The 26,925-nt window shown below is 37.8% G+C and overlaps 1 protein-coding gene and 1 long non-coding RNA gene across 3 annotated transcripts; one reads left to right on the top strand and one right to left on the bottom strand.

Annotated features, from left to right (window-relative positions):
* Nucleotides 1-2,132: 2,132 nt before the first annotated feature.
* Nucleotides 2,133-8,850, bottom strand: LOC149026751 (uncharacterized). 2 transcript variants are annotated; one of them, XR_016173502.1, is made up of 5 exons: nucleotides 8,616-8,850; nucleotides 7,301-7,751; nucleotides 7,132-7,185; nucleotides 3,453-3,523; nucleotides 2,133-3,334 (listed from the first exon to the last, which is right to left on the bottom strand). It is a non-coding gene; the product is annotated as an uncharacterized LOC149026751 (long non-coding RNA). The 2 variants fall into 2 exon arrangements; XR_016173501.1 differs by having other exon boundaries at nucleotides 7,301-8,850.
* Nucleotides 8,851-12,867: 4,017 nt separating this feature from the next.
* On the top strand, nucleotides 12,868-26,597 carry LOC149026750 (uncharacterized). Its single transcript, XM_089155918.1, has 7 exons — nucleotides 12,868-13,524; nucleotides 13,650-13,877; nucleotides 15,604-15,811; nucleotides 17,438-17,574; nucleotides 22,972-23,052; nucleotides 25,473-25,539; nucleotides 25,633-26,597. Exons 1-7 carry the CDS (start codon nucleotides 13,415-13,417, stop codon nucleotides 25,930-25,932), a joined length of 1,131 nt encoding a protein of 376 aa, XP_089012044.1. The 5' UTR covers nucleotides 12,868-13,414; the 3' UTR covers nucleotides 25,933-26,597.
* Nucleotides 26,598-26,925: the final 328 nt, after the last annotated feature.

Genomic DNA, 26,925 nt, shown 5'->3' with positions numbered 1-26,925 from the left:
GTCATGACTCACGACATTATTATTTACCAAAAAATGTCACGACATTATTAACCATTAAAGGCTCCTAAATTGACAGATTAAATCGAATACCTACTTTTTGAAAATTAAGGCTCGTTGTGTTAACTTTTAGGGTGACTCTCGTGACATAGGTTTTCATACAAGCAAAATATGGTTGGCAGTTTTTATCTGTATCAATAATTTTTGTTGAGATATGAAATGATGTTTCAATGCTTAAACCTCGAAGCTACAAGTCTACAACTATAGTCTACAAAAACGACAAATTAGAAGCTTCTTCTTTTTCAAAGTTTCAAAGATGAGTTGAAATACGTGGTAAAGAATAAAGAGATCAAGGTTCGATCCTCCATTTAATATATATTAATAGCCTTTTATTATCCTAATAAGTTAATACAAATATTTTTTCAAAAATTAAAAAACACTCATTTTAAAAATAAAGAAAATAAAACAAAATCCTTGGTGAACAAAATATCCTTTCCCTTCCTTTGCCTTTTTTTTTTTTTTTTAATGAACATCAAATTAGTCATAAAAATTGAAAATTCATTGGCCCTGAGGATGAGGAGAGAGGGGCGGAGTTTCAAATGCAGGACTCTTATTGCCTTCTCTATATAGGAAACTACCACCACCACTTTACTAGAAGCACCTTTACACCCCTATTGCCAATTCAATCTCCCGTGACTATTTCCTTTTTTGCCTCCCCGTCTTCTTGTTTTAAAATAGAGTATTGGTCTGGCTCATCGATTAGTTGGTATAAGATTTTTCCATCTCCCGTTGTTTTATCTTTCTACTTTGGTTCTTCCTTCAAGCATTTTGTTACTTCCCCAAGTCAATTGTGCTATAATTACTTATTTCCTTAAGGCACCATTTGTTTGCTGAAATAAATGTTAGAATGGAATAAAATGGGTAAGAAAAAATTTTAAAAAATAAAATTTTTCATGAAATTCTAAAATGTGACTTGTTTAGTTTACTAAGTGAAAAAGTTGATAGACAAACTTTCTAATATAGAAAACAACAAAGTGAAACTCTCATTTAATACTTTTCTACAAAAATTCATTGCCTTTATTTTATTCTATATAAGGCTTACATGTTTATTTTTTTCACCTCCAGGTTGCAAACAAAACGCAGCGTAAACTGAGAGGAAATGCTTATGAAATGAAACCATGGAAACGTCAAGTGGCTTCCGCCACAACAGCCAAAAGAGATGGCCCCAGGGAATCTGCTTCGCTCTGTAATGAATCTTGGTTGTGAATCCGGACCGTGACAGGTACAAAATAAGACCTTTGTTTTTGTCCACTTGTTATTACTGTTCTGCATGTGAAGCTGAACGCGAAAGCGAAATGCAATTTCATAGTAAAGGGACTAACAAAAACCTGAAAGGACTTGATCTAGAGAAGTCTACTAATACAGTTGAAGAGGCAAAAAGCAAAGTCACGGGCGCCTCTAGCATCTGACCCACTCTAGCATCCTTGAAAGTGAACTTTCTCGTACGCTGATTCATGAGATTGTTCTCTTACCTTTACCTAATACCATGTTTGTTTCTATTTTTTTCCTACTTTTCGAAGAAATAATAATGACCCTAGATTAGTATACAATGATCACCTGATGATCTCAAGTCAAGGCGGGATAAACGCTCCAGAGTTGGTAATCAAGCAAACAACTTTGGTGAATCGTTCGTTATAAGGAGTGGTACATTGGAGTGTTGTTTGGTCCAACACAAAACCCAAGTGTCAAACGGTCAGCTTGGTTCAGCCATGGTCGACTTGAATCGGTTGTCCAGCTGTTGGTTCAGTTTTGTTAAATGGAGTTTTCCTTGGTACATCATTCGATTTTCACTAATTCAACAGTTTACCCAAAAAAACAAATTAAAAATTTCTTCATAAACCAAAGCATTCATTCCCAACCGGTTCGTTGGTCCCATGTAAATGTCACAGCGTATTCTACTCGAGTAGACGTTGAACATGAATGATGCACATTAAATAATGCGCATTTCAAAATCTTGACTGTAGACAGCACAAAGCAGCTCAGCATTAAAGTAAAACTGCTGAATTTTCAATCTCAGCATAAAACTGCATATTTAATACACAAAACTAAAGTAAAATCGCTATAAAACACAGGAAAACTCGATTTCATGAGTTCACGGTCAGTTCTAAATTCCGTTCCTTCCAAATACATCGAAAGAAAACATGTTATAAAGCAACGCAGCGGAAAGAGAAAAAAAAAAAGGCGCACCAAACCACCAAAAGCAAAATGCAATAATTTTTTGCTGGGTCTTTGATACAATCGATACCTCTTTGCTCTTTGTGCTGGCTCTACCCAGGAGCCCAACCCAATCATGATTCACCCTCAGCTACTTTACCCAAAAACAAAAAATAATTCACCATAACTTTTTTTTCTTATATAATTCACCCCAGCAAAGTTGAATGGATCATCTCTCCACTCTGTGCTTCCTGATTGACGTTACAACCACAAATTATGTGAGACTTACAAGAAAAAATATTAAAATATTAAAAAATATAAGCCACATCACCCTAATCATGTGGGTCCCCTCTAATTAGTGCTCAACAGCCGTCAGGGGAGAGCACAGATGTCGGGGGAGGCGATAGGACTCAACTAAGCCTCAGGGATCATGATGAGGATCTCGTAAGCTCATTTTTTGATTACTCATTCTCATTGGCCATTGAAAAGAAGTAAAAAAACCAAACCAAAAAAAATTGAAAAAATTTCATTGCAGTTGGCGTGAGATCGAAGTGTTCACCTGGTCCACTCTAACCGTTTATCATTACTGCAGCCATCCATACTGTGAATTTCGATTACCACCTATCATGTTTGTGCGTAGACGACGCAACACTTGAGCCTCCATGGCTCCATACGGAAATCCCCAAAAGAGTCATTTGAACCACCAACTAAATAAGTATTGCCAGTTCGTCAGGGACCCATACCAGGCATAGCACCTGCAGCATATGTAGGTCCACACCCATGCTGTGGATATGGCCTACCACTGTTAACCTTGAGTCCGGATCAGCTTCATGAACGGGGTTATATTCTCCACCTGAGTTTCCTACCTGTTTGGCCCAAAAGGTCCACGGGGTTTATCGTAATTGAGGCTAAGCCCTGCAACCACTGGGTGCTGGGACTGGAATTATGGCTGGCTTGGTCCTGATGGAAGCTGAAAATGTGCTTGCCTGGTATGTTGGACAGGAGCCAAGCGTGCATGTGGCTAAGGTTGCTGTTGCTTCTGCTGCTTTGTGAGTTCTTCATTGTCTGTTGCTGATGCTTCTTCTTTGTCTGAAACTCATGTGACGATTCATACATCGGTAAACTACAAGATAAGAAGGATGACTTTAGTCAGGAAGATCACACATATAACAGGGAACAGGGGGTACAGAGGTCAACATTATTTAAAGTAACAGAAAAAGAAAAATGAGATCAATAAATACCTCCTGGGATCAGAAGGTAAGGGATCATTCCAGAAATACTCCACATCAAGTGCATCCTTGGCAGACATCCTCTATTTAAACAAGAATGGGGAGGACAAAAGTAGTTTTGTAAGTGATTATAAGATCAAATACTAGAAAATACAGCCCAGATGAGAAAAACAAAGCACATGGCATAGTAAAGAACTATGAATGCATTGCACCATTGGTGCTCTTTTTAGGACTTATAACAACCGTACCCTTATTTAAAGTCATAAGTACATTATTGTATCCTCTCTCCAACCTACTACCTGATCTTGGTCAAGTCGTTTATTCAAGCTCCAAACAATTTTACAGGTAGACTTGGTTAGGTTTAGTTGAGCTTATATGACCCAAACTACTAAGGGAATGAACCCACATTGACTAAATCTCAGGGCCTTAGAAGACCTAATATACTACTTGCGTCTCTCCACCTAATCCCCCAAGCTTTTGAGATGTATAATTGAACAAAACCAACCCCTTAAATAAATCAATTAAGAAGACCAATCCTCGCTCAACGCATCAAAAACCTTTCAACCAGTTCAGAACCAGTCAGAACTGTCACTTGAAATAAAAACTATGAAAGTCCCCAGAGCACATGACCCCACATCCTGGTCCTCCAGGCTCCAACCCCCTCTCCCCCCCACCCAAAAAAAAAAGGGGATGGGAGGTATAAAAAACAAGAAGATAACAAATTAGAAAATGGAAAAGTCTCCTGGCATACAAACAAGAAGAGAAAAAAAATATATAGAAATGGAAAAAGTCTCCGGCATCTTCGGTTTTAAGATAATTAACATATTTAGGCCATTGAGATTTCTCACTTTTGCCTGCCAGACAATGGAACCTAAATCAGGTCAGAAGTGTTTGAATTCATGCAGGCCACAACCTGCGGAGTGCATTTCGAAGTTCTGAAGGTCACCACCAAAATCGCTTATAATGTAACCTGTACTAGATCACCTCCTCATTAATGCATATACTGGCCTTTGAAACGCATGTATAACACTTAAGCAAGTTTCCCTCAATTCATACATATTGAAGCCACATCAAAATTACTTCAGAATGTGTTTTACTTTTCTAGTTTAGCCACTCATCCATCTCAACATCAATATATGGTTTTCAAGGGAAACCACCACTTCAAGTTCCAAAATCTTTCCTTGGTTACAGTCAAATCTCAATAAAGAACGAAAATCATCTTAAGGTCAAAATTGTTGAAAAAATGGAGAGCTGCAGCTTCATATCAGGTTAAAAGCTTGATCAGGTGGCCAATTGGGCATGGACTTCGCATCAGCATTCTTCACATTACTGGAATGTGTTCTTGGGTTAATGTCAGTAACACTGATATTGAAGAAGGGGAAGAAACCAAGGATCGCCAGCTGATGCTCACCAAGCCAATCGTTCACCATGGCCCTGAGATCAACCATGTCAATAAGCTTCCCATTTGATCCTTACATCTGCAGAATGATGTTGGTACCTCTCCCCAGTTTCCTATATCAAGTCCACATCTCTTCTGTAACATGTCATTTTGGTTTATTTGAAAAACAATTATCTCTTGGTGATGTTAATCTACTGTACTGTGCACATCTTGGTCAAGCCACTTTCTGTAGAAATTTGGGATACTAGTGTTCTCTAATTGTATCATTGGATGATACTGCTCTTTTTGTTCTTTATTATTAAAGATGTATTTTGCTCAAAGCTAACATGCTGACAATTGAACTATATATCAAATTGCATTTCCTGCTTTGGTACTTGATGACAAATACCAAGAACTTTAAGCGCCCCCCCCCCCCCCAACCCCAAAAAATAATCAAGTCAATCAGATATGGGTTGATGCAGATTAGTCACTAAATTGGGTTTCTTTTCTTAGCAATAAGTATAGGTTAGGTTTTGTACATGTTGTGCCTCTGATCCCATGGGTTTCTAATGTAATATGTCCCTTCTAAGGGCCTAAAATAGAATAACTATGTCGAGTAAGAAATTAGTTTATTTTATATTTTAAGATTGAACTTGTTTTGCTGGTCTGAACCACTTGTTCAATTTAAGTTAAGATTCCCTTTGCTGATGGGCAGGCCTTGGGGCAATGATTGGTGAACCAGCTTGTATGCTTGTAGCCTAAGGTCAAGGCATCGAAACATCCTCTCATCAATAAATTTTGGATAAGGCTGCATTAGAAAACCCCCCAGGGGAACTCTATTTGTGCGGAAGCCTTCGGCACCAGATTTGCCCTTTTTTATAATATTCTCTTTGCTAGACAAAGGGAATCTTTTCAAGTGCCTTATTTAAATTGTTTAATGGGGCTGAATTAGGACTTTGTCTCGAGTCTATTTCAGTTTTCTGGTCAATTTAAGTTCCATATTAGATTAACAATTTCAGTTCCAAGTCCAATAAAAGAAGTCAATCCCAATATGGGAAGTAAATGAGTTAACACCCAAGTTCCGAAGTCAAATTACTTGGTGGCATTTTCATATTTATTTTCTGTGGATTCTCTTTTGGATTAAGCCTTTCCTTTTTGGTAGACTAGTCTAGCTTTATGTATTTTATGTAAGGTTGGAATAAGGGTCAATATTGAACACAAATTTTATTCATGAAGTTACTTTGCAAGCTCCTGCTGTGGCCTCTGTTATCCATTACGTGAGTTGGTTCAGTTCGACACCAACTCCAGGGGAATTGATGTGGAATCAATTGACTCCTTCCTGTGGGACAGTGCCCAGAAGGTTCAGTTCAAGCTTCCTTTCAGATTGGTAAGTTTACTTCAGTTTTTTATCAAACGGATCCATCAACAAGCTGCTGCCAAGGTTGTCCTTCAACAACAGTAAGTTGATTGTGACCCCTGACCCCAATTCTTCTTCTAACCCTCCAGAAACTTCACCAAATCCATTCCTAAGTTCTCTATTTCATAAAACTGCACTTGCCGTGCACCAACCATTAGAATTCCTCCATATTGGACCACAGCCTCTCACAAACCAACCCCCACCCCTCCCTCCCAAAAAGAAAAAGAAAAAGGAAAATTAAAAAAAAATAAAATTCAATCCCCCTTTGCAGTCCCATCCATCAATCAAGACCCTAGATTCCACCTTACCAGTTATATACAGGAAGGCCCAATTTTCAGATATCACAATCAAACCATCAATGGCGTCCAGTATTCTGATAGAATAAAACAACTAATCCTACTAGAACTTGATCCAATCCCCAGGCCTCAATTCTAGTCCTAAACCTGATTTCGTCAAAGGTTCCTTTTCCCAAAGCCCAAAGACAAGCTCATAATTTGCTGGAATTCAAATTCAGCATTCAAACATTTTCGTGAAGACCTTCACTTTTAACCTCCCCATAACTTACTTGACTAAACCCAATGTTCAAACCCTATCTTCAACCTAAACTAGCCCTTAAGTGGACCCCACATCCAATTTTAGCCTACTGAATTTTACTGTTGATACAAGATCCTATATAGTGGCCCCTCTTGATCCCTTTCAATCTGGAGCTACATCATGGGAATCCTTTGGAAGTTAATAGATAGATTGGCAGCGTTGTAGCTAAAAATGATACAAGATTCAATAAATGTCAAAACTTGGCAGGAAAAGCAACAATCATCTAAATGTTAAAACAAGAGAATTCACAAAATGAGTAAATAGTGTACCATGGAATAAAAAGGGGGAGGGGGGGGGAATACCTGAGAAGGGTCTTTAGCATCCTCTCCAGTAACTCCAGAGCATAGTAGTCAAAACTGTAATGTCAAAGAAGAGTAAAGTCAAACATTTTCAAGCCAACTATGCAGAGATAGCGCCAGTGGCACATTCAACATCCTTAAATCTTGGGAAGCACCATTACTCTTTACTTACTGTCTGGAAACCTCTCGAACACATCTCTTCATGGCTTGAAATTGTTGAACCAAGGAATCTTGGAAACACGGAGCTCCACAGGTTCAAATATCACAAAGCTATCAGTGTAATTGAAGTTTAAAAAGCAATAAGAACGAACAACTAAGGCACTTAGGGACAGAACAATGTAAACTTGCCTAGCCAGGTAGAAACATCATTCTTCAAATGCAAACCATATTTAGGCTAGATCATACCATGCTAGATCCCTGCGACTCAGGGAAGACTTAATAACCTCATTATCCCAGAGGTCTGCATTAGGTTGCCTGGCAATTAGGTGGTCTTTTAAGTTACCCCACCATCCCAGATGAAACTCCTTGTGTTCTGTGTTCCATGACAACACATATTGGTGCATTCAACATATTTTCAACAGATTGGATCCCCATCCCCCTGACTCTGGAGGAACTTATTCTTCCTGTACAAGGGAAAATTAACTGATTATATTTCATTACTTGTTCTCATAATCTTGTCAATCAACCCTGTGATGATGTTAGTACTAGGATGGCTTTTACAGGAGCGATCAATTATGTTGGTAAAAACAGTTTTCAAATTAATTTCTAGGAAGATTGCATCATAACAGTTTTCAAATTAATTTCTAGGAAGATTGCATCATTGTTTCTAAATGTGATAACCCAACGATTGCATCATTGTTCCTAAATGTGGTATCCTAGAGATTGCATCACTGTTTCTAAATGTGGCAACTTTTTCCACTTCAATGAAAAATGGATGGCGCTGGTGTCTGGTAATTTAGCATCCTACTTGTAGAAAATATAACAGATATAGTTTTAGTGGTCTAGAATCAGGGTTGGTTGGGCTTATTTCTTTTCCCACTCGGAATATAATCAGGCAGTTTTGAAATGCTAGACAGGCTAAACTGGTAGTTTACTAACCCAAAAAAACCAACTGGTTGTTTGTAGGAGTTTTATGGGTACATGGAAAAATATGGGTAGTGAATCTTTTGAAGTCGGGATCAAGCAGTGGCCGTTGTTTTATGGCTTTCAAGCTAAGCAGTATAGCTAACTAAGCTTACTCATCAAGGACAGGAAATGCTGCTTGCAAGTTCAATTTTAGGAACAACCCAGAAAAAATCAGATGACGGAATTGATTAGAGAAAAATCAAGCACTATATCGTTTAATGAACATCCCATAAACCCTACAAAGTACAAATTGTTCCGATGGATATTCCGAAAATTAATGTATAACCTGAAACTGATATTAATCAGCCCTATAATTTAAAAAATAAAACATATATCACGGATACTCTGAAAATAAAACGCACATTCAAAGGAAGCAGCAGCCAATGCAAATTGCGGTTGCTATGACACAAACAGTGACATTGGATATGATTTGCATTTGTTGCTGGGTACTGATGAAGACGATAACTACTATTAGCACCGACGATGAACAGTAAAGATCGAAAACACCATCTTCGTCGTCGATAATCAACCTCAGTCGAAGGGAGTGTTGCAGGGAGCCAAGGATACTACTACGCTTCTTGGTCTTCCCTTCTGTTATTTCCATATACGTCACGTATAAAGGAAGGTTTTCCTCACAACTTTGTTGCTTAACGCGACCCAGGGGGGGGGGGGGGGAGGGGGAGGGAGGGGGGGGGGGGGGGGGGGGGGGGGGGGGGGGGGGGGGGGGGGGGGGGGGGGGGGGGGGGGGGGGGGTTGGGTTTAAAAAAAAAAAGGGGGGGGTGGTGCCCCGGGGGGTTTTTTTTTGGGGGGTTTGGCCCTTGGCCTAAAAAAACAATAATAAGGCACTATTTATTTGCAGAGAAAATGAGGCCCTATAATGGAGTGGGAGAAAGAAAAAAAAATGAATTGAAAAGATTTTGTAAATAAAGCGTTAAATATTTGTCTCATTTTATTATTTTTCACGCTTAGTAGACATCTCACTGAATCAAATGAAAAAATTTGTTTTTTCAAACTTTTTTTTTCAGCCATTTTCTCCACCCCTCCAGGGCCCCAGGCTCCAGAAAAAAACGCTGCCTAAAAGGAAGGGAAAAAAAGATAAAGATAAAAAGAAATAAATTGGTTTCTGGTTTTTCAATTGGGCAAATAGCTTTATGTTAATTGATATTGAATATAGATTATTATATTTATTATCAAATAACTGATGACTTCTTCACTAAAACGGGTGTTGGTTAATATCAACTGAGTAACCTTTGATGGTAGATCCAATGCATTTTATTTCATGAAAAGATTAAGAGATAAAGGTACTGTATACAAGTATTTTATCTCATTATTTAAGTTCGTTTGAATGTTTTTAATCTTTATCATGACTATATTATTCTCGCAGACTCTAATTCAACTCATTAGCGTTTAGTTACACAAAAAGAGAGGGTAATGGTCTAATGGAGTTACAAATCGACTAGTCTTAGAAGGAACAAAGAGCTGTAAACTTGAATGATGTTTTAAATTCAAATACATTCATATTTTATCAAAAACAAAATGTAATTTGTTTTTTATCGTTTTATAAATATATATTTGATAAATTTTGAGTCATTATATTCAAATTTATTTAGTTTGAATGGCCATTAATTTGAATGGAATTATTATTATAACAACCATAAGAGTTATATTATATAGTCCATTTATTTCAATAAATAAAATTCATTTATAGTATTAAAAAAATATTCATCAAGGGTTTGTTGATGTCAAATAAGTAGGTTTGTTGGTTGGTTAATTGGCCACACTATATCCTTGATGAAATTGATCGGATTGATATTTAGTATGGTTACATCAAAATTATTTTACCAGATCTAACATTCTTAACATTAAAAACCTTCTATCAAAATGGAAAGTTTTGTTTATCAAAAAAAAAAAAAAAAAGGAAAATCTCAATAGTTCAAATATTTAGTACTTATCTTGTTTATATCATGTGTTTGCCATTTACCTGAATGCTGTCACCTATTACCACAAATGTTTTTTTTTCTTCCATTTATTCCAGTAGTAAATGAAACCCTATAAGCAGCAACAGTAAATGAAACCCTATAAGCAACAACAAAGAGACAAAATGATGAAGAAATAGAAAGAATTTTCAAAACCAAGGGAACTAAATAGTAACAACAAGATCCACTGATGATGGGTTAGTCAAGCGGTTAAAGACCCGTCCTCTTTGGGGAGGTCCTAGGTTCGCCCCATAATAACAAACTATATTTCCACAAAAAAAAAAAAAAAACACCAAACGGACCATAATAGTCATCCCCTTAAGAATATGCACTTGTTTACAATATACAATTAAAAGTTCAAATGCCTAATGAGATTTTTTTTAAGGTTTGTTTGGCACGGGTTTGCTATCAGGTGAAGTAGTACAACATAATACGACTCAATGATGATGCTATCCAAATCTTATCCTAAGGCATATTGCATGTATAAGATTCTTGGAAATTTTATCTAGTTCATTTTCTTGTGAATGTATGACATGTGTCTCAATATCACATCAAATAGTTGAAATTTATTTATAAATTACATTAAAGAGGTTTCACATAGGAGGTCAGAGTTCAAATCCCCTCGGGGCCAGGGGTGAAGCCCCGCCTATATTAATTATATAAAAAGCGCCTTGAGTATGTAGTTGTGGTGCGCGCAAGCTGGCCTCGGACGAACCTCATTTCCAAAAAAAAATTACATTAAAGAGTTGTGATTAAATTTAAATAATAATAATAATAATGTAATTTATAAATGGACTTCAACCTTTTGATGTGATATTTGAACACATGTCACACATCTATTAGGATCTATTTATTTATCATAAATGGACAAGATAATGGTCATTTATTCTTGACCTTGAAAATAAATAAATAAAAAACACAACTTGCAACATGCAACGTAATTTTTTTCTTTTTCCGACAACTTCATGGATCCATTTGATTGACTTGGATGACATTTCTGGTGAGCAAGAGCCCATAGGTAATTCTCAATAGGGTAATTTTCATCTGGACCCTTTGAGGTTTGGTCTATTGTCATTTTTAGTCCAAAAAAACTGAAATTTTGCATCTTCCTCCCTTGTACTATAGAAAAAGTCAATTTAAGGACAAATTATCACTTCTATGACAAATTTGCCCTTATTCTTTTTTTTTTAATTTAAACAAAACATGGAAAATAAAAATGAAAAAAAAAATCAAATTCAAATTCAAATATTTGACGGGATTCAATTGTGCATTCAAAATAAAAGAGTTGTTTAAGATGTCAAATTCAAATCAAGAGTTGTTTAAGATCGAACCATCATGCCACGAAATCAAAAGAGTTGTTTAGTCGAAACATCATGCCATTCAAAATCAAAAGAGTTGTTTAAGATCGAAACATCATGCCATTTGAAATCAAAAGAGTTGTTTAAGATCTAAACATCATGCCCTTGAACCTCGCGTCGAAGCTCTGCCACTTGAAGTTTTTTAAGCCTTCGAGCCATGGAATCACATCTTTCTTATCGTCGAATGTTTCATATTTGTCTTCTTATCGTCTTTCGCCATGAACCGGTGTTTAAGGTCATGATACTTCTGTGCTTCTCCTAAATCCCCAATGATTGCTTCACAACATCTTCGACTTTAGCCATGGTTTCTCATATAGTCATATTCTCCATCAACCTTTCTGCAATTCGTAAATAAATTTTTTTTTCAAAACTAGGGTTTTTTCCCTTTTTCTTTCTCTTCGGATTTCTCGTCACTTAATGAAAATTTACCTTTTTCAAATCCTTGAATCTTGTTTCCACTTATCTGAGTGTTCCAAAATAGCCCCGTGAAGCAAGAGAGCTTTAAGTTAGGGATTCAAAGTTAAATGAGTTGAATGAAGAAACATTCAAGTGTTTGATGTTCTTAGACGGTTGCATTGTGGTGTTTCACTTCAGTTTTGTAGAACTGGATTTTGAGAATCACAAATGAATATTAACTTAAAATTTTTTTTTTCATTTTTATTTCTTATGTTTTTTGTTTAAATTAAAAAAAAAAGGGTAAATTTGTCATGAAATTGATAATTTATCCTTAAATTGATTTTTTCTATAGTACAGGGAGGAGGCAGATGCAAAGTTTCAATTTTTTTGAACTAAAAATGACATAGACCAAACCTCGAGGGTAAGATGAAAATTACCCTTCTCAAGAAGAAGACATCAACGATCCTTTGCATAGTTCCGCAGGCACTCAGCGAACGGATCCCACAAGGTTGAATGGTTGATGACTGAAAAAAAGCCAATTGACTTAAATGTTGTGCAATCAATTTCTTAAGAGTGTGAAACACAATTTTTGAAAATGGGCGGTTAAGATCGTCCGGTGCTACGCATTAATTACAAGCACCCAACGAATTTCAAAAGAAAGGTGCACCACGTCATTATTTTGGCCTTTTTAGATCTGACAAATATTATCTGCGAATCCCATACGCTTCTTGCCACTTTACAGCCCAACGGACCAAACCCCAAAAAAAAAGAAAAACCCTAGGTGTTAAGATTTTATTTGTTATTTTATTTAAAAAAACAATTTTATTTTTTGATTAACCTTTTTATGGTTTTCAGGTAAAAGTAGACGAAACCAGGAGCTCTGTGTTTTCCTGGGTGATACAATAAGTTATTTAAACTGTCTCACCCGCTATTTTGGCTCCGTGCCTCCGTGTGTCTGAGCTACCTGCAGCTCTCATATCATGTAACGGTGATAATCTGTTGAGAATTCTGATCGTATTAGCACCATGTCTCCGCCATGCGTTGGAGCAGACGCATCGGTCGGCTGTTGCAGGTGTTTTCCCGGCAAGAACCACACTGTATCCGACGATCAAAGTTGTCCTCATTGCGGGAAATCTGGTCCTCCTTCTTCGTCTTATTGCTCTCTTCTTATCTCTGAATTGAGATACGAGAAGGACTGGGAGAAATTGCGGAGATGTGTTGTTGCTGCCACCAAGGGTTTTACTATCGGTGCTGGATTAAAAGGTGGACTCTCGGCCTTCGCGATTCTCGCACGGCTGAGCAAAGGAAGGTCCTTCTCCGCCTCTAGATGGTTTAAAACTGTCTGAAATTGGCATTTGGTTGTGATTATAATTTCAATTTTGATTTCCATTGGTTTCAGAAAGATCCGGAGCGGTTCCGAATAGCGAAGCGATGCTCACAGCAGTGAAAGAGACACTCAGATACGGCCTCTTCCTCGGCACCTTTGCAGGCACATTCGTTTCTGTTGATGAGTTTATAGCTTCTTTGGGAGGATATCGTAGGCATGTAACGATTTCTATTGTTCATCATTTACTTACTCTCTGAATTGCTCTGGTTTGATCTTGTAGTAGAGAAAAGGCATTGGTCTCGTGGGTTCGCATTTAACTTATATCTTATACTGTATCAGAACGGCTAGGTGGAGGGCACTGTTAGCCGGGCTTATTGCTGGGCCTTCGATGCTTTTAACGGGACCAAATACGCAGCACACAGGCTTGGCTGTTTACATCCTTATGCGTGCTGCTGTACTTGCATCAAGATGCGGGATAAAGAGTAAACGATTTGGACGCATTTGTAAACCTTTAACGTGGTCACACGGCGACATTTTCCTGATGTGCCTCTCCTCTTCCCAAATTCTGTACGTAGTCTCTTTTTTCTCTATTGCCTAAACTAAGATTTGCTATATTTTCCTAATCCCCAATTGATGCTATTTTTCTTGGAATGTTAAACATATTATTTAGTATCCTTCGTACAGAGTGATCTGATATACCAATCTTTTGATGCTCGACTGGTTGGAAAAGTAAGGGGTAGTGAAAGTCAGGTAAACACAGAAGAACTATCCCTGTGAAAATGGGTGGATATTTGGAAGCTAAGAGAGTGGAGGAGCTTTGGAAATTTTATGAAACATGAGAGTAAAGTGGATAAGAACAGATTGTTGGTAATACTGCTGTTTTGTCATCTTGGTGCCACTCTCCATGGCAGCAGCCATTAAGTCCATTGATGTTGAAAATGGTCCATTATCATTGCCATGGCAGAAGCCATCAAGTCCATTGATGTTGAAAGTGGTCCACTATCCCTGCTGTTCTTGCTATTTGGTATATGTTGAAGCCACCAACCAGATGTATCTTTATAACTTACTTATACTTACTATACGCATAAACATCCTTCATGAGATTGCTTGTTCAAGCTGCAATGTCCCTCTCTCTCTCTCGCTCACTCTCCAACTAGAGAGATGGAAGAATTGCATATGTCATGCTTCCGCACAAGAAAAGGGCATAGGAATGGTTTCAAACAGAAGAGGGCAGCTGGGTCATTTTATATTAGGAGTTGAGAGATGTAGTGTGCTAGTGTATCTTCCATGTACACACACACAAACACATACACAGAGGGAGCATGGTCCTTGTGAGCATGGAGGGACAGGACAATGAAAGCATACTTTTTGGATTTGTCGGGAGTAAGATATCTGCCTTTCCTAGGTGTGCGGTTGGGTGGGAACTGGCTATTGTTTCACCTAAAACCTCTTATTGTTAGGAAAAGATGGCATAAATGTATGCATCAACACTCTCATAAGTTTGACCAAAACCACTTGTTGCTTGCTTGGGGTCAAGATCATATGGCACATAGGGAGAAATGCTGGGGAGGAAAAAAACTTCTGACTTCCCAGGGATTGAACACATTACCTCTCTGCTGTGGTACTATGTTCCCTGAACTGTTAGGGAAGGGCAGCATAATCGTATACATTAGCACTGGAGTGGTCATTACCTAGCTTTTTGTATGGGCATAGATATTATGTAGTTACTTGAGATGTTTGATTCTAGTCACCTGAGGTTAGTGTCTTAGATATGCACCAGGACACTGATGTTTGTGTCTATCATTACCAGTTCCCTCTTCAATATGTATTCAAACCTAAATATATCACAAAAACTGTGTTTGTGGACCTTAGCTGCAGCACGGATGTTGGGTCATGGTTGATGCACAAGTGTTGGGACTTGGGAGCCTTGGAATCTAAGTAGACTAGTAATTGAGAATAGCTTCTTCAGCTCCGAGGACAGATTATTATGTGAAGTTCACAAACAATACTTCAAAGGTTGCCTTAGTTTCTACAGCTTACCCCTAGAGAGAAGCACTCTCACAATTTTGCTTGGGTGTCGATATTTGCTTATTGTCATATGTCCCTATTTATCATCTTTCATATTTGGAAAGCTCAAGGAAGAATGATTGAAGCCTGAATATAATAATACAAGAAGAAGAAGAAGAAGAAGAAGCCTTGTCTCAACTAAATGGGGTCGGCTACATGGAACGTTGCCTTCCAATCAGCTCTATTTGTGGCCTGAATATAATCAATTTCAATGTTTCTTTTGCAGATCTGCATACATATTGAAGCAAGACAGTCTGCCTCCATCATACAGGTCTTTTCTTAATAAGCATGGTGGGAAGGATTCTGCTATCTTACACGGAGTCAAAGAATTGGCGAGCTGCATACCTTTCACCAATTTGGATGGGATAGAGAATTACTACAAATCCAATGGTGTCAACATAAACTTGGATCCTCAAATGAAAGTGCCATGTTCGGTATGCATTCCGTAATTTATTTTTATCTTCTTTATGAGAAGAAATGCATTATTTTGTGTTGACTGTTCTTTGGGGGTTGTTTGGCACCAAAAAGAGAATGCTTCATCAATCAGGTAAACACCCCAGATGGCCAAAAGTCCAGAGGCAAGGTTATTTTTAAGTACTTAATACATGAGACCCTAGGCGTTGGAGGATGGAGGCATAGTAGCCCTAAGCATGCAATATATACAATATAATGATAATTTTATGTTATTATGCTTATGTGCAACATGGAGACCATCAATAAAAAAAGCAAATGTTTAGTGGTTCTGCCCATCTATTAAAGCTGTTTCTCTGTCTCTAATAGGGAGAGGACTAAGTTTTGGCTGAGGAGAGTCTCATAATTGAATGTTAGTTTGCCTTTTTCCCCCCTTGGGCCCCTTCATTAAAAAAGCAAATGTTTAGGGCTGCCCACTATGATTGCTGATTCTGCTGGGGTTGGGAGGGGGTCTCATTTGATGAGTTTGAATAGACATGATGTGATGCTGGTTGTTGTCAAAGGTGTCACCCAGGCGTCTGGATGGGTTTTGGGGTGCTACTGGCCACCTTATTGGCATTGACTGCCTTGGCCCTTATTTATGTTTGTTATTCATTTACTTGATTTGTTAGTCATAAATAAGCAAATTCGCCTATTCGGATCTGATAAATATAATTTAAAATAAACCCCAAATGGATAAAAAGTCAACCACGCTGGTTCAAGAAAAGAAAGCTGTACTTTTGGCAGTAATTGCAATACACAACTTTCAAATGCTAGGTTATTTTTTAAATGAAATATTCCTTAAATCCTGTTATTTTAATACATTGCTAAAAACTAGACATACAGGAAAATATTCATTTGTTTTGAGTCTATTTTTTCTTTCCCCCCAGGGATTGATGTTTACAACATTCAGTCACACCTAATAAAGTTTGATTAGAACATACCTCTTTCAATATAAATCAGATTTAAACAATCGTGGATATTTTGGGAAGCTGGCTTTGAGGCTACTTTATGCAAAAAATCTCATGTAGAATTAAAATCCATTAACTAGTCAATTTCGTGGAAAAGTGCATTTCTATAAGTTGAGAGCACTTTGATTACTTATAGATAGGATCACATTTTCTAAGAACAGTATAGACCAAACATGAGGCTAGGTATATCATGACTGATTCATTCCAAGAACAGTATGAACCAATTATTTGTTTTAATTTTTTCACAATTCCAATGGCTTGCCTGTTCAGTTCTGCTGACTTCTAGTTGTATGTTGATATTTGATGACTTGGTATGGCTTAATATTGGTTTTTGATGACTTGGTGTTGTTTCAATGTTGGTTTTTGACAATACAAATTATGTATCATAACATACTATATATGGTTAGAAAGGAGGGAAAATAAACTAACACTTGGGCACCTTGGTTGCTGGGCACTTAGGGAACCCCTCCACATCCTTGGATTGCCTCGGTGCTTTGCAGTGATTACTTTATCTTGATAAATGTTGAAGCCTTTCTCCAGTATTTTCCTTTGTTAGTGTTGTGAAAACTTCAGCTACTGAATTTTATTATTAGTTAAAAAAAGAACAACATAATACTGAGATGCTATTGTTTTCTGCAGATTGTACATGGAAATCAGTCTTGTGCTGAACATTTCTTTTCCTTTTTGGTTCAAGCTTATGGAAGGGCACTTCCAGTCTATTTTCCAGTATATTTTGTTCCTGCTCTGATAGTACATCGTCTAGACCTTTTAAAAAGGTAATTTTTTTGAGGATAGTCTATCATGAACACTCCCGTTATTTCATTGCGTTTCTCACTGAGAAAAAGTGGGTCCATGTCTAGCCAGCCAGCATTGTCTTTTGCATTTGTGATTATTCTGGTTTTAATAATAATTTGATGTTTGATGAAGGCTTTCTATCTCTAGCAGCAGTTTTTTTTTTTTTGGATGAATAATTAATCAATTAAAGACAAGACAATTACAAAGAAAGATCCACGGGCAAAGGATCAAGGGGAAGAATGGATTTGGGAGTTGAGGCCCCAGGCAACAACAATGAGTCTATTCCTTGGGGAGTCAACAACCGGGGGGGAGGGAGAAGCAGAAATTTTAGAGGATACATCAAAATAAATAGCATTCCAAATAGCATCAATGGATCGGGATTTAGAAGTCCAGTGCTGAAGGTTTCGCTCCCACCACAGATGGTGGACTGAAGCCCCAAAAACAAGCCTGCCTATTCGGTCACAAATAGAGGTACCTGAGAAGTTACTCAAAACCCAAGACCAGTCCCTAATGAACCCAAATGATCAACGACAGCGGGGCCAAATGAAGTTAAGGGCTGATAAATTTATAGATGGGATAAATTTTACAACTTCAAAATAAATGAAGATCCAATTGTAATACGATTATATAAAAAGCCAGCTTAAGCCCCTCTATTTGCCATTATGGGCTACTATTGGATCCATTGAGTAGACATACTAGGCTGAGGTTCCCCTGGTGTATGCTTTTGTTGATTACTGTTTCTGTTGATAAATGAAAAAGCAGGGATAAATGCTACTGAAGTATGGAGAAACACTTGGTAAAAAAGGTTTTAGGATAATCCGGGTAAAATAAATGCACAAGTATGCATAACAGAAGTATTACTGAAACTTATAATTTATGACAGGAAGATACGTGGAAGTGATAGTTTAGATATTTGAAGAAGATTTACACATACTTAAAGTGGGGTGGATGGAGTGAAGAGATGCTTTTAAGGTGTAAGGATTGATGTCTTTCACTAAATTCGATGAAAGATTTTGGCGTGAGTTTCATTTCCCTCCTCTGTTGTGTGATGTAATTTAACCTCCCCATCTTGATTTAAAAATGACAGAAACATCCTGATGCAGCTTCAGACTGGTTCAATCGGTTCTGGTCCAAACCCAAGAGAACCGGTCCCATGGGGTTTGGTCCAAGAAAGACTTGGTATTTTATTTGAATTTTAGTTTTAGTCTTCTATTTTTTTTAGTATTCCTACGTGTGGTTTTAGACCTTGTTTTAGATCTCGTCAATTAGGAATTGCATCTTATTTCCTTTAAATAAATTGTATTAGGATACAATATTTAGATCGAATTATTGAAGAGTTTCACTTGTTATTGAGAGATTTTCCTTCCCCCTTCGTCCCCTCTCTATTGTCCTATTTCTCCTTCCATTACAGCCCACAATTGCAGCCCTGTACCAGGCATGCATCACCTCCCCTGCTATGCATCAAACATGCCAATTTAACCCTTTCTGTGAGGAGGAAAAGAAAACTGTTTAAGTGATGATACAGCTTTAACATTTGTACTTAAACCCCAAAATGCACCCATTTCTAACCTCATAGAGGCTGATGAAGGCACACCCGCTTCCCTCATCTTCCACCAACAACCTTCTCAGCTCCATCTTGCCCTGGCTGTCACCACAACCACCTATTCCCACTTTTATACCATCTCTTTTGTTGTACCTACTGTTGGTTTTTTGGTTTTTGAGAAGGGTAGTGTAGAAATTTTAAACCCCCCTCCCCAAACCAAAAAAAAAAAAAAAATGAAGAACAGAGCTTTTCTTTTGATGAGCACGGTAGAGCTTTAGCTTTAAAGTATGCAATGATAATTGTAAAGTGGTAGCAGGAAGAAAGGAAGAAGAAGAAGAAGAAGAAGAAGAACAGAGGAGGGTGAAGAAGAAGATGGTTGCAGAAAACTTGGAGAATTCTGTAAGGTTGTAATCCACCAATCAAACAACCTTTTATTGATAGAATGCAACTGATTACAATCGATTAGGAAACCTCATACAGACGAAAGGATCAAACTACGATAAGGAAACATGAATAGAAAAAGGAAACACAATATCGTAGGAGAATTCTACTGCTAAGTCCAGGTTTCTCTGTTTTGATAATTTTGCCCTCTAACACTTCCCCTCAAGCTGGAGCATGGAGTTCAAACATGCCTAGCTGGTTACAAATATAGGTAACCCTGGCAACCGCTAATGACTTTGTGAGTAAATCAGCCAATTGTTCTTCTATGTGAACATGTTCTGGAGAAATTAATCCTTACTGCAGTTTCTCATGAACAAAATGACAGTATACTTCACAAAAATCCTAGCTCTTTCAACACTTGTGTTGTTCACATCAACTTACAAGTGACCTATGCCATGGCTCTATACTGACTTTGTGCTTGACTTAACCACAACAGTTTGTTTCCTACTCTTCCAAGATACTAGGTTGCCACCAATCATAGTGCAGTAGCCTGTGGTTGACCTCCTATCAATTGGTGACATGGCACAATTTATATTAGAACATCCTTAACTCTTCTATGACCATATCTCTGTGCAGAAGTCTATGGCTGGTAGCCTTCTTAAGGTAACTCAGTATTCATAGAATCGCGTCCAAGTGAGATGTCCTTGGAGCAGACAAAAATTGACTGGAAAGGCAATGTTAGCTTGAGTCACAGTAAGGTAATTTAATTTTCCATCAAGCCTTTGATACCTTTTTGGCTCATCAAGAATATTTCCATCTTCTGGCTTGAGCTTCACATTCACATCCATAGGAGTATCTAAAGGCTTAAAACTAAGCATCTCAGTCTCTGTTAACAAATTAAGTACATACTTTTTGTTGTGAGTCTTGTGATGAGAATTTGTTTCTAAGATTGAGAAACTTCTATTCTTAAATTTCTTTTGTCTTTTCAAGTCCTATGTTTGGAATTGCTGTTGCAAATATAACTTTAATTTATCAATCCTTGGAGAGTCGTCTCCATTGATAATGATGTCATCAAAATAGACGATGAGAAAAAATACTTCTTGTACTACAGCGAGGATAAAATATTTAATGGTCATTGTCACAACGAATAAGTCCAAAATCCAGTACGACGGAAGTGAATTGGCCAAATTGTACCCGAGACGATTGCTTCAAACCATACAAAAGCTTCTTAAGGCAACATACCATACCGCTCTCCCCTTGAGCAACAAACCAGGCGGTTGCTTCATAAAAACTTCCTCATGGAGATCATCACCATTGAGGAAAGCATTCTTAACATCAATTTGATGTAGGGGTCAATGAAACACAACAGCCAGAGATATCAAAATCTTGACAGATGTCATCATTGCAACGGGAGAAAAGGTCTCTCTAAGTTAGTCCACACCATATACCTTGGCATACCCTTTTGCTACGACGAGTCTAGCCTTTGAACGTGCAAAATTCCTTGTCTTTTTTTTGTTTATGACTAGTTGATATCCTTATCTTCCCATCTGATGTGAACCAGATCCAAGACCACCCAAAGAGGGGCCCCGGGGGGGGGGTTACCAGTACATTATGGCCCTACCAGCAACCTAGGCAATTTCGTCCAAGCATAGGTGTATTTTGGTAATTTTGCTATTTTTCAGTTGAGTCCAATTAAGGTCTAGTTGGGTCCAGTATGTTTGTGGGACCTTGTTAGGGTAGGATTCCTAATTTGTGAAGGATTCTTCTAGTTTTGTCTTACTTCTTGCTAGGAATCATATCCACTCTTAGAAGTCAATTTGGATTATTCTAGAGTGAGATATGAGGGTTCCTTGTGTGAGTAAAAGTTCTTAGTCAATTAAGAGTTTCGGTTTGAGTTCTCTTGCAAGTTAGAGTCCTAGTGTGAGTTTCTTCTAAAGGCTATAAATAAGCCTATCTACAATATAACAAATCAGATTATGTTTATGAATAAAATTGAGTATTGAAGGAAACATTTAGCCAGAAGTCATGGGTTCCCTTAGAGGAGGCCTGTGTCACTTTAGAGAAGAAGAATTCTGCAGAATTTGAAGACTCCATTGAACCCTAAGCCTTCTTCAAGTATGTAAGACACACCACCCCTATTCCAGCCCCTCCTTTATCATCCCTCCATCTGCAAGCTTCCTTCCCCATCCCCAAACCCTAATCGAGTAAGAACAGTCCCCCATCCCCCATTGCATAGCTTCCCTCCATTTTCCCTTGCCCTGCGGTAGCCTCCCATCCCATCCCCTCCCCCTGGCCCTAAATCCCTAACTCCTTTCCTCCCCTAGCTAGGTTATCAATTCCCAGCCCTTTCCCTCTCTTTTCTCTCTTCTTCTTCTTCCTCTAAAACTTGCAGCAATTCTGGAATTTCCAGAAACTCCAGTACAGAGCTTAGAATCCCTTAACACCTTGACCTAGACCCACTCCCTTTAGAACTTAGACTCCCCTCCCTGTACCCTGCCTTCGACCCTAAGCTTCAGCTCCTCCCTTGACCTGTAAACTCTAGAAAATTCTGCAATTCATCTTCAGTAGGAAACCCTAACCCTAAAAACTTCAAAACCCTAAACTCATTAATCTATTAACCAAATCCTAAACCCTTTTAGAGTTAGGTTCTACACTACCTATTGACTTGACTTAAACCTAGCCTCAATCCAAACCCTGGAAACCCTAAGTCCCACTAAACTCTAGAATCCGGACTCCAAACTGGAAGGTTCAGATCTGAGTTCAACATGACAGCAAGCATACAAGCATGACTTGCAAAACCCCTGCTCCTAAACCCTAGCCAAAACCAATCCTAACCCTTGCCCAAACCTGGCTCCCATAAATCATGCCAAATACCTTCAACGAAGGGTGCTGCACCCCTAGAAGACTGCTGATTCTCAGGAAGAGGATCCTGGAGTGGACCTAGATCTAGGGCATTACCTCAATCAACCAAATCCTAGATCCTGGTTCACATCACCATCACTTGACAATTCTGGCTTCTATGCCATTGTACACTGCGCTACTTAGGATATTGGATTCCCTGTTAGAATTAGTTACAACCACTGAAACTTTGTAGACAAACCAGAGATAAATAGGCATTCGGCAGTGTAATGATTCCCTCTTTTGAACAGTTTCATTGAGCACTGCTAACACTGTTCGGATTTTCTTTGCATGGCTTTTGGGTGCCATAACCATAGGAAATTATTTAATTGATGCTTTTCTTTTCATAGTTGATTATTTTAGGTTGATTCAGTTAATATCTTCTGTAATCATGATGGATATGAAGAAAATGGACGGCCTTTTTTAATTGGATTTGGAAGATTTTATATTGGAATGGTTTCAGAAAATTTGAGATTAGTATCTTAGTTTTCAGTCTACACACTGTCTTGCTATTTTATTGTTCTAATCCAATGCATTTATGACGAGTGTTGTGCAGACATTGTACGATTTTGGGAAAGTGTCTCCTTGGTACTTTAAGATCAAGCTTGTTCCTCTCCGCGTATTGTTCTTCTGCATGGTATAGCATTTGATTTTCCTTATTTCACATGCACTGTCATGGTACATGGGATCTGCATAAGGTGGTTAATTCATTACTCATTTTATCAAAATTACAAACAGTGCTAATTGAGAAATTGCTTGATTGATATTGTGCTAAACTAAACGTGTAATTCTTGCTCAATTTACAAAGGAACGATAGTTAATAAGAAAAGGCAACCAGAGACAGGATTCTGCTACAGATATATAGAACATGTGAGTATAGGGAAGAGGAGACCAATTGGTCAAGCCAAATAACTTGCTTCTATAGGATAGGAGCAGCAACTAATTATTGTTATTATTATTATTTCTTTTGAGAAATTGTACTTGTTAGTCTCCGACAAGGAAATAAAGGATCAATATTCATAACTAGACAATTGTCTTTAGGACTGTCATACCATGCTTAAGAAGTCAAACCCAATAGACTTACTTCTGATTCCATGACAAATTGATGGATCACTGCATATGAAATTTGCGTACACAATATGATAGGCCCCTCATATCTCGTGTGTTTTTCGCAAGCACAAGAAGAAAGCTGAATTTGGCGAACAACAGTTAGGGAAGGCAATCAGATATGGTCCTGAGAAGGAGGTTGCTGAATAAAGAAAGCAATTAGATTTGGTCCTGAAATGGAGGTTGCTGAATAGAGAATGATTTGCAAAATATTGCATAATATTTACTACTGAATAAGAGGGATTTGGGGACAGGCAGAAAATATTGAATGATTTGCAGAATATTGCAAAATATTTACTACTGAATAAGAGAGATTTGGGGATAGGCAGAATATTGCAGAATATTTACTACTGAATGAGAGAGATTTGGGGAGATTAGGGTTGATTAGGAGTTATAAATAGGGGTAAGATGTGAGTAGTAGTGAAGGATTATTTATGTGAGTGTTTGGGCAGCCGTAGGTTGAGGGGCAGCAATGTGCTGTGGGGGTGACTGGCACCATTGTAACCAATTTATCATCGTTCTTCGACATTCTATCAATTAAATAATAATAGTTTTGCATTCGATTCGTGGATTCTTATCACAATACATAAAACCTCTAAAAACTCAATGAAACTCATGAAGTTTAATTTCTGGTTCACAAGCTGGGGAATTTTTGAAGCAAGGGTTAAAGTCAAATGTCTAGAGTTGAATGATGACCAACTTTCACTGCTCTTCTTTAGATGAAATTCTATTGCTTATCATAATGTATTACTTTTTATGAATTAATGTATTACCTTCATCAAGATGAACCCCATTTTAACACCCTCCTAAAAAAAAGATGAACCCCATTTTATTGCAAAATGCCCTCCATATTCAATATTAAAAAAAATATATTGCCAACTTGGAATAATTCAAAAGGGTGTCTAACTCCAGAGAAGGATTCTGATCTGAACTTGGAATCGCTAATAAAAAAGCTGGTTGTCAGCTACTTATGGCATTCAAAATGAAATGATATATATGACTTTCAGTGCAGAGAATGATTCTCTTCTGGTGATGATTTGTAAATTTGTAATACAAGTCTAAATTGTCCTTTCCTTTGCTTCTTTTCTAGTTTTTGCAATGTTTCTGCAACTACAATTATTATACTCTGATAAGCCAGTTGGTTATGTCAATAAGCAGTATATTCAGTTTTGGCTCTGCTTATCCTGCTTTCATCACTACATGATTTATCCCTCCATTAACACATTTCACTAGGTATCTACTTCTTTTTTTACTGTATTAGTTCAGTTCAAATTACTTTACCATCTCTGGATTCCTGTCAGTAGTTCTTATCAATTGGTAAAAGTGTGTGCTCGCACCGCTGATGTGTATCACAAGTTCAAATCTGAGGGCAACCGTGTTGTAACCCCCACCGCCTAAAACACACCCACCTTAAAAAATTAAAAGCATAAAAAAACCTAAAGGTTAGGACACACTATAATGTACTTCTCCCAGGAACCTGCGTAAGTGAGTCTGCACAATCAATTGAACTTTGGTGGGATGAATGCTATTGGTTAAGTTGTTTCTACCAGTTTCCTTTATTTCTCCATACTTCTCATATACTGAAATCCTGGAACTTTTGATATACTTCTATTTCTCAGTTGTATTCCATCTGAACCTATGCCTAGGGTTACCAACTTTTAGATATCTTCTCTGTATCAACTGGTATGGGAGCCAACCTGTTGCATATGCAGTTTGTAGGTGGCAACATAATGCTACCTGAGGCCTTACAGTGAGAACATATAATTTGTTTATGATGGAGTTAGGAATATTGTTGCTTCTTGTTCTCTATTCATTTGAGCAGGTTTAAGCAATTTATCTAGGGTAGTCAATACTGCTTATGGTCACTTTGCCTGGTGGGACTTTTTGAGGATGAGTTATCTCCCAAGGTAGATATGGTTTATCTTTATTTTTGGGGGATTTGTGCTTTAGGATGTGGACATGCTTGCTGTTCAGGATTTCCCAGAGGTGCAGCATTCCAACCGTGGCAATGGGAACGGTATATATACTTTGGTAATTCGGTGGCTTTCTTATTTCCTGAGATTATGAGGCTAATCTGTTACTAAAGTGCTTTGTTTGTCCTTGTAAAAAGTTCCCCACTGGTCTGGCCTTGGCAATTGAGAAGAAGAGCAGACGGATTGAAATTTCACTCTACTGCCTTTCACGAGCTATTGAGAGCTTCTTCACATGTATGGTGGAGGCTGGTTTTTTGCCACAGACTAAGAGATTGAAGAGAGCTGATGTGGTTATTTTCAGTTTGTCAACTGCTATCATCATGCATTGTTATGCTCAGGAGAGGGAGGTTTTTCGGTCCAAGTATTTGAATGTTCTTGATTGGGTATTTGGGATTCCTCCTGTTACCAATGAAGCTCCTCAGAACAAGAACCATTGAAGCTTGATGGTTATATGGGGATTGAAGGTACAAAATTTGTTTCATCTCCAGATGGAAGTTTAGATACTATATTAGGCAAGCAAGAGACGTGCCACTTACCCATAAAAAGAAAAAGATATATTTTGTTACATTGTTTTTTTTTTTTTTTGGTAAAAACTGTTACAGTGTTTATATGTACTACCAATAGATTTATTTAATTGATTTCTAAATGGAATCTGAGTCCTTATAAATATCATCTGACTGATTAGGCATGGAGGTCTTTGCATTTGAGTAGGACGTGCATCCGTGTGTCTGATCATTGGATGTTCTTTTTGTGGTACTTAGGTGGGTTGCTTGGTATCACGGGTAGGGCATTTGGGAGATGCATGGACCCTGCCCTGCTCGGACGGAGGATTAGTAGAAGACAATGTCATGGCCCCAATGTCCTATTTTGTATTTTTGGTAAATGACTTGTCACATTTCATGTGGTGGAAAACTACGTACAAACTCTACGACTACCCCGAAAGATCACACAAATTTTATTTTCAGCCCCACCCTTGTAAGAAATAGACCGTCTATTTTTCTTAGAATGAAAGACGCATGTCCATTGATCACACCCAAATATCGAAGTAATATTTGGAAGATATAATTTTTATTCTATTTTAATTATCAAAGTAATATTTAGAAGATATAATTTTTTTTTTAATTTTAATTTAATCTGAACTCCCATATTTCCCCAGAGCTCCGGGTTCTCTAGATAGTATCACTTTCTCTCTCTCAGACTTGAGGTTAGGGTTTTTAGACTCGGTATTTGATCTTCCAACCTTGTTTGAGAAGCTCTGGTTTTCATCTTTGACCGTGTCCCCAGGACCCCAGCTCTTGAGTGGATATTATGACTCGGAAAAATAAAAATAAGTGATATAACATAGGTTTTAATGCTTTATCTCAATCGGACAACGTTGGAATTGCAAACAACTGACTCCTCTACAATAAATGAGTATTCGCTAACCTAAT

Source organism: Hakea prostrata, chromosome 1 (genome assembly GCF_041222555.1).
Source record: "Hakea prostrata isolate BN-2017 chromosome 1, UWA_Hpros_2, whole genome shotgun sequence".
NCBI classification, from domain to species: Eukaryota; Viridiplantae; Streptophyta; class Magnoliopsida; order Proteales; family Proteaceae; genus Hakea; species Hakea prostrata.
This window is presented reverse-complemented; position numbering and strand designations above follow the sequence as displayed.

Bases quoted from the DNA above. Each gene is read 5' to 3' on its own strand.
- LOC149026750 (XM_089155918.1), top strand. From the start codon at position 13,415: ATGCTCACAGCAGTGAAAGAGACACTCAGATACGGCCTCTTCCTCGGC. The intron at 17,575-22,971 runs GTAATTTTTTTG...AGTGTTGTGCAG, and splicing joins CGTCTAGACCTTTTAAAAAG to ACATTGTACGATTTTGGGAA. The intron at 25,540-25,632 runs GTATATATACTT...CCTTGTAAAAAG, and splicing joins CAACCGTGGCAATGGGAACG to TTCCCCACTGGTCTGGCCTT.